Source organism: Ricinus communis, chromosome 9 (genome assembly GCF_019578655.1).
Source record: "Ricinus communis isolate WT05 ecotype wild-type chromosome 9, ASM1957865v1, whole genome shotgun sequence".
NCBI classification, from domain to species: domain Eukaryota; kingdom Viridiplantae; phylum Streptophyta; class Magnoliopsida; order Malpighiales; family Euphorbiaceae; genus Ricinus; species Ricinus communis.
In genome coordinates this window covers 2,818,131-2,826,628 of record NC_063264.1, presented here as the reverse complement: position 1 = coordinate 2,826,628, position 8,498 = coordinate 2,818,131, and the positions used below count along the sequence as shown (strand labels likewise).

The window sequence follows — 8,498 nt, the reverse complement described above, 5'->3', positions numbered from 1 at the left end:
CTCTAAAAGGAACAATTATTAGTTTATATATATGTATTTTCTTTTTGAAAAAAAAAAAAATAAAGAAGGAGAAGAAGAAGATGATGATGGTACGTTTTCATTGTATGATTGAGAAAGAGGAGGGTCCTACTGTATATTTATCCATATATCCAAAGAATGAGTGGAGTAGTCAATTTCTGTGCATTGTTTGTGCTTTAACAATGGTGTTATTTTTGGGTGTGGGGTATTTCGGAGATGATGATCGACTACCTTTTCATGACTATCCTTTTGTTGGTGACGCCATTTTTTCTTCTGTTTTTTTTTAAATATATATTATATAAATTTAAAAACTAAAAAAACTCTCGGATTTGACATCTAATTTACTCAAATTAAGATATATATATATAATAATATTAAATTAATTTCTCCCTCAATTTATTAATTTATACCGAGACTCATTTTACTTCAATTTTTAATTTTATTTTTATCTAATTTATGATTAAATTGAATTTGAAAATAGCAATAATGAATAGTACTAATGTCTTATTTATCTTTTATCTTTTTCTTTTTGTTCTTTTGGCTCCTATAATTTATTATTTAATTGGAATATTGTTATGATTACGAAATATGTATTAATTCAAATCCACATATTTTATAAAGTTGATGTGTTCCTTTTAATACACTGCACGAAATTGCTAAGGTTCAACGTGCGATCCAATGAAATGCATGGCTTAGAATTACTGACTAATTAGCCACATAAAAATTGCATTCTTTTCTTTCTCTTCCTTTTCTTTTCTTTTCTTTTGTAGGAAAAAGACATTGGCATAGATTTTGATCAAATTTATAGATTCTTATATCCATTTTTTGATAGCCAAAACTTAACCACTTAGCCCATTCTCCAACTCCAGAAAAGGGCGGCTATATATATACATATATAACAATCAATTCAAAGTTGTTTTTCTAAATATTTGATTGAGAAAAGTAATACAATAAGAGTATTGGAAATGCACCCAAAAAGGGAAAGCAAAGGGCTAGAAAAAGAAGAAGAAGAAGAGCAAAAGGAAGCGAAAAAAGCACACATTTATTGAGTCCTTAACTACCAAGAAATCCATTAAAGTTAAAAGAAAATGGCACTCATAACAAATGGACCTCATTAAATACACATATATAAATAATGTTTACCTAATTTCTTACAAATGACAAAGTTCTAAAGTTATAGAGACAGGGTTATGGATTATATCAAACTTGATGGCTTCGTGGATTGCATACACCAATTAATATGGATATACTTAAAGTCCACCTTTATTCTCATTTTTAAGCTCAGTGAGGTTTAAACTGTAGCACTCATCAGCCATGTCTTTAGATTAAGGCATCCTTTTTTCTTCATTTTTTTATTTTATATTTTATATGCCATTTTATCCACTAAATTTTGTGGATGGAGATAGTCATTTCCTTTTCTGTTCTTAATTTGATTCCTAATTTATTTTAACATGTGCCTCACTCTTGACATGTATTTAAGTTTATATATCTAGGCGATTTATGGCTTTGCAAAATTTTGTTTTTCTTCACAAATATATGAGAAAAAGATAGCAAGAAAACAGATAATATTATAGTATGAAGCGGCCAAATAAACATTCCGATCCTTCCCTTTATTTCCTCAGTTTTAATCGAATTATGTCAGTGTTATAAAACTTTTAAACTTCTCTATTATATTTTTGCCATTTTGTTATAATTTTATATTAAATTCTTATTAAAAATGATAACCTTTTATTGCAGACATAGCATTATTTTATGCTCGATAGAAGTGAATGAAGTTTGAGATTCAAGAATAATATAATTTAATTATTCAAATAAAAATTTTATAAATTTTTTACCTTCTACATATATATATATATATATATATATATATAGAAAAATACAAATTTAAATAAAACGTAATTTAAGAGTAAAAACTTAATATCTAATTCAATTATCTAAATAACAACAAATATATATATCACTTATTTAATAGTTAGATATACTTATCAAATAATTTATTTTAGTTTTTGGTGAGTGTAACCTCTGTTTGCATTAAATTTGACCAATTCTTTTTGATAAAACCACTAAATAGGTTCTATTTGAATAAAAATAACAAATGATTGATAGAAAAATTCTCAAATAAACTTAATCTAACACGTTATTCGTATATAAAATTAATTACATATATGATATATAACATTATTTATTAGTTTGAATCCACTTAATAATTTCTCCAAATTTTAATATTAGCATTTCATCCGAAAAGAAAAGAAAAAGAAGCAAACATGCATTATTCACTTGTACAGTGAGCCTTAAATTAACGACCAGAAGTACGTGTGGTGGGTATATAAAAGGAAAATAAAAATCATATTATGCAACACTAATATTATCCTTCCTCTTTAAAAAAAAAAAAAAAAAAAAAGAAATTTTTGACCACAATCTAGCAACCTGTAAGAAAGTATTCACGTGTTCCCAAGAGGACCATATTCCCATATAACCTATATACTGCAAAAAGAAAATCAAAGTTAGATTCTTTTTCAGAACATTAAATTTGCCAAAAATCACCATATCAATAATACGGATCGTGAATACAGAATAGTACACAAAAATATATATTATAAATCTAGCGGCAGTCAGGTTGGCTGCATTTATATACATACTTTTATTTGTGTGCGTATATATACAGGTACGTACTGGAGATTGGAGAGAGTATTACCTTGCCCAGATAGCTACTAAACAGTACGACCATCCACATGTGATTTTGGCAGTGGGTTCGTACAAAACCAAGTTCAACTTGTGCTATAAAGTGCCACCCTTTTTCCCTTTTTCTCTTAGCTTTTGGTGTTAGGTTTTCATCGAGTTGAGCCTTTTTTTTTTTTTTTTCTTTTCTCGGGAAAGATGGAATATGGTTTTTGTTTAGGTAAAGATTTTTGTCAGGCTGTTTGTGTACGGAGGCATGTCTGTACCACCATACGAACTGCTGATTAAGGATACTTGTGTTTTTTCACTCCATTTCCTTCCGGTTCAAATCGAGTTGAAAATGGCATACAATAATACTGAGGAAAACATAAATAGATCAATTTTCTTCCGCAGTGTTTCAAAAGAAGAAAGAAATCATCTACGAAAATATTCATGAATTATTAAATTTAAATGAACAGTACTAGTTGAATTGCTGCATGTGAAAACATGATCAAATTTGTACTGACTGAACTGCTGATGTTTTTCTTGCATTGCATGTGAAAACATGATCAGCTCTGCTTCTTTTCTAAAACAATTTTAAGGGATTTAATTCATGAAAAATAGAATATTATTACCGGCAATTTTGAGTTTGCAAATAAGTTTCTGCGTCTAAACTCAAAACACTCGACATGTCTTGTGCTTAAAAGGTATTCTTTCCCCGACAAGAGTAACGGGAAAGGAAAAAAGAAAAAGAAGAGAAACACGTACCAATTATTGTACCAATAAATGTTCAAGTTCAGAGACAATACTGTTAATAGATTTGCAATCTTGAGTTTTTGATTCTTGCTATTGATTGAGAATGAAAACACGTTAGGTCAAACACGTATTTACAATAATTAAAAACATGCAAGAATCTTACCTATTTTCAGTCTATTGTATTGTGCTTATATATCTTAATTGGATTGATAGGTATCATCATGTAATTTTATACTATTTGTAGTTTTTTATATTTTATTTACAGTTTTGCACTATTTATTAGAATCTATTTTACATTATTTTCTAGTATTTTTTATTTCTAATCTTACAGTAATTTCTTAATTTTTATTATTTATTTTAAAACTATTTTACACATGCCACACATGCAGTTATAGGTTATAATACATCCGGTAGCCAAGAAAATCCTTATAGCATAACACATTGTCAAATAAACCATATAGTAAAGTGCTTGGGATGTTAAGCCGAAATTATCAAAATAGAACATATAGTAAAGTGCTTGAGATGTTAAGCCGAAAGCAATAAGAAGGCAGTAGTTAGGAAAATGATGTTACAACATAATTATTATCTTTGTGGTTCTTTTTCCATCATCATCATGATATTATGGAATTTGATGTTTGGATTCTCTTTTAATACCTAATTCTTATTCATTTGAAAGTTAAGTAACATTTTTTTTTTTTGATATTCCAGGGGTAATTAAATCTATACCTTTCCACAGTGATCATTGTCTGATGTAAAAGCATCAAACACTAGAATATTTCTCCTTATTCTGTTTCTTTACTAATGGAACTGTGTAAAAAGTTTTGGAACTTAAAATACTCTAAATCCTGAAAAGGGTTCTAGTACTTTTGAATCAAAGCTTATTACTTCAGAAAAAGATGGAGTTTGATGTTTGAGTTATGGAACTTTATAAATAGTTTTATCAATAACCTTTTGATTACTGGAATATGGCTGTCATGACTCATATCAAGAAGATTATATGATCTATGTAAACTTGTTTTCTGTGTTAGGAGAGCATCTTCAAATAACGATAATAACTACCTAGCTAGCACAGGCATGTATTTTACTTAACAAAGAAACTTCATGAGCAGCAAGGGAAAATAAAAGAACAAAAGGGTAATTCATTAGGAAAAGAAGAAAAAAAGAACAAAAAGGGAAAGGGACAAACTAAACGTTTGTGAAAGAGAGATCCAAAATAAAACTTTAAGATGTAGCCACCCAAAAAAGCTCCCAATTTAACAATCCTTTGTTCTCTAGTTCACCACCTTCTTTGCACCTTCTTGGTCTTTGAAACTGATCTTCTTTTCCTATTTCATCCCCAGCAGCCAAATTATTGCCTTCCATCTCCTTTCCGAAGTATGCACTATTCTCTGCTTCATAATCCTCCTCTTCTTGCTCTTCTTTTTCTTCTTCTTCTTCTTCTTCTTCCTCCACTTCTTCTACTTCATCAGAATTAATGATGGCATCTCTTTCGTCATTCTTGAGTGTACTTGTTGCTTTATTTTCTTCATCTAAGTCAAAATTTGAAGCTGAATCTTCGACGAAACGTAGTCGAAGGCGGCCTTCGCTTCTGTCAGCTTGGAAATGTGAATGTCTTGATGGGACCTTTGCAGCTTTGATTATCAACCTACCATCCTCTCGGTGAGGCCTGACTTGTAGAGATTCCGATCCACTAATCGTTGTTAAGGGAGGTGGAAAACTACGAATACAATTCGCTTTCTTAGCCCCCAAAAGTTGACGAGCTTGTAGCTGTTGTTGTTCCCTTGTTGGAGAATTTCCTGTTTCTGATTCTGACAGCAACGAAGACAATGATGATGAGAAAATGCTGTTGTCAATTATATCAATCGTCCCACTTTCACTACCTAAATTTTCAGTGCATAATTCCAAGCTCTTCTCACTAAGCATTGATGAGTTGCGCTTTATTAGAGGATGGACATATACGTTTTCTTTCTCCATTGATTCTTTGGAGGTGTTTGGTAAAGCCTGAAGGAAACTCCAGCCGCCCATATCAGGTTTTTGGAAGGAAGATGAAGATGTTTGTTTATCTTCATCATGATGGCGTCTTTCCCTAACTTCTTTAGTGTTACAGTCTAAAGGACAAGGTTTCAAGGCTAATTCAAGAGATTGAGAGAAGTGGGGTTTTGGTGAAGATAATCTTAGTCTTAGTGTTCTTGACTCTACTAATTGTGACTCAAGACAAGATTGCAAACCTTGGCAAACTATAGTTGCCATAATTAACTAGACTAAACCTTTATGACACAAAACAAACAAAAAGGTGTAAGAAATGAGACAGCCAATCGGTGTATAGAGGCAGAGCAAAAAACAGAGGAGCCAAAGCTTTGAGGTTTAAATTGAAGAGGGTTTTGGGTTTTTTTTCTTTCTTTTTGGGGGAGAGGAAAGAGGAAGAGAAGAGATTGAACATGAGGGATAAGTGGAGGTTGGGGCGAGAATTTGTAGTGTCCAAAAAGTGCCAGGAGAGATAGTGTGGAGAGGGGGCCTCTTACCACTTGAAATATTCAATTCCTAATCTGCCACACACTTAAAAAAAGGAAGAATAAACAAATAAAATATGTGGGGAGCTGAATGGGAGATTTTATTTAAATATTATTTGTTTTTGACTTGATTTTAAATTTTAAAATTTAGTAGCAATAATTTGTAATTATTCAATATAGAAATCATATAATTGTTAGAATTTTAAGCTCGTTTTAAAAATGAATTAGTCTAGATAATTATAAAATTTGTCAAAATAGTATCCACATTTTGAAACTTAATTTAACAGGATGGGTTTTTTTAAAAAATAAAAAAAAAATGAATTAAATTCTAGAAAGAATAAAAAGGGATAAAAATCTTCCCTGTATTTCTCATATGGGCAGAGTTTTGGGAACATGAATGTAGTTAAAGAGAGAGACAGAGAGGGCGTAACAATGCTCCAAAATGCTACCAGCTTTGCTATTCCATTTTCTTTCCTTCCAAAAGAAAACCAACAAAAAGCCACAAATTCAAAGGATTCTCTCATATATTTCTTGATACTTTGATAGTGATGGTTTATTATTATTACTTTTCTTTTTTTCTTTGTTTTTCTACTTTTCTGTGAACGGAAGACATGCAATAAAATTGTTTTATAAATGTTATAATTCATGTCTTGAGAGTGAAAGCCTAGTTTGATTACTTTCTGAAAAGGAATTAAAAGAAGAAAAAGAAATTTAACACTATCCCATTAATACACTCCATTCATGCCGACGGAATATATGACTGGACCATTCTTTTTTTTTTATCCTTTAAGAGCAGCACTGTTCATCCTCTCGAATCTCATCCTGTTCAAAAACATGTCAAAAATAAATAAATAATGCATCTTATTAGTATTTCCACTTATGAAAATTTAAAATATTTTATTAATAGAACTTTTTATCTGTTTTTTTTTTTTTTTGTATATTGTGTAGGTAAAAACTATACTGTTGTGCAGTTAATATTGCATTAAATGTCTAATGAAATAAAGAAGAAAAGGTAAATCGATGGTTATGGTGCAAAGATTAATGCATGGTTCATGGATAAAATGATGATGTTTTAGGAGGGGAAAAATGAATGCAGACAGCCGGCCAGCCCCACCGGACTGAGAGGCGGATACCCCACCATAGATTCAAAGAAAAGGCAATGAGTCCCACCTGGATATGACCTTCCATGTTAACCTGCCAATTATTCAAACATGATCATTATATTGTGCACTGTAAATTTCAACTAATTTCCATGTCTTTAAATAAGTATATTTATATAATATGTAATTTTATTTTTATCATTCCGAACACCGAAAAATTAACACCCACACACATTAGAAGACCCGAAACTGGAGTTTGGTTTCTGTTAACGTCATTATATATATATATATAAATTGACGGTGTGGCCAATATCCATAAAATAAAATCCTTTAAAAAATAGAAACTTTGTGCAATTCCATCACTAAATGTACGGAGGGACACAGTTTTAATGAAGACTTGGGACATTTGGAAACCCATTGAAAAAGAAAGAAGTGATCCTCCACTAATGCCACTCCCTCTTTTCTTTTGTCTGTCGGCTAGGGCCTAGCCTAGCCTAGACTATGTTTGAATCCCTCCCTCTTTCTCTTTCTCTTTCACAATTAGGGTTATAAATAGAATTTTAAAAGAAAAATAAAATGGGACAAAAAAGTATTCAACACCATGTGGATAGACAACAAATGACCTACTGTCCGTCCTACCTTAAGAATTGTTTGTTTAAACTAATATCCTCATGATCAAGTTTCATGAGTCTGCAAAAGTTGGTTTTTCATGTTAAAAGAGAGGACTTTGTGGGTACGACTTCCATGTTTAGAAAACTCTTCGAGCATACATTGAACCATTTTAAGAGGGCAACATGAGATGAGAGCATATATTATTTATTTAATGGTTACAAACTGGCATCATTTTCATCACAGCATGATCAACATGGTGATGTACCTGTATATATGTACTGTACAACAGAGCTTTTTCACGTTGCCTTTCTTTCTGGGATTACACATGGGACATGTACTAAGATTTTCTTTCTCTTCCCCTCCTCCTCTTGGCTTTAACATAACAGAGTCATCGACTTCATTTCTTTTCCATCTCTGTCCCTATTTTTATACTAGTATTAGGGTTACCAGCGGCTCATTTTCTGCTAGTATCAGAAAGGACAAATGTTAGTAGCAAATCTAATGAGAAATTATACCCTAATACGTAACTCCATTTCATATCAGCTCAAAATTTAATACTAGATAGACAATGCAGTCAATTGTATATAAACATAATTCAAACATATTTTTCCTCTTCGCGCATATGAAGGTAGATTATGTCCTTTTCCGGAGTAACTTGGATTATAATTTACAAACAGACCCCTAAACTATAACTCCTCGACCACTTGAGCTACTACTATTTTTTAAACAAAAAATTCTATTAGAGACTTTTTTTCATTGAATTCGACACATGCATACCTCTTTTTTCGTAATAAAACATCAGTCAGTAGCTATCTCAAGCTGATGTGAAGATATGACTTCTTTT

General features: G+C 31.1%; 1 protein-coding gene across 1 annotated transcript; it reads right to left on the bottom strand.

Moving 5' to 3' along the window:
- Positions 1-4,551: 4,551 nt before the first annotated feature.
- On the bottom strand, positions 4,552-6,070 carry LOC8271607 (protein FANTASTIC FOUR 3). The gene has a single exon (XM_015717985.3). The coding sequence runs from the start codon at positions 5,680-5,682 to the stop codon at positions 4,654-4,656; it is 1,029 nt and encodes a 342-aa protein (XP_015573471.1). The 5' UTR covers positions 5,683-6,070; the 3' UTR covers positions 4,552-4,653.
- Positions 6,071-8,498: the final 2,428 nt, after the last annotated feature.

Excerpts from the sequence above, each read along its gene's own strand:
- LOC8271607 (XM_015717985.3), bottom strand. The coding sequence starts at position 5,682 with ATGGCAACTATAGTTTGCCAAGGTTTGCAATCTTGTCTTGAGTCACAA.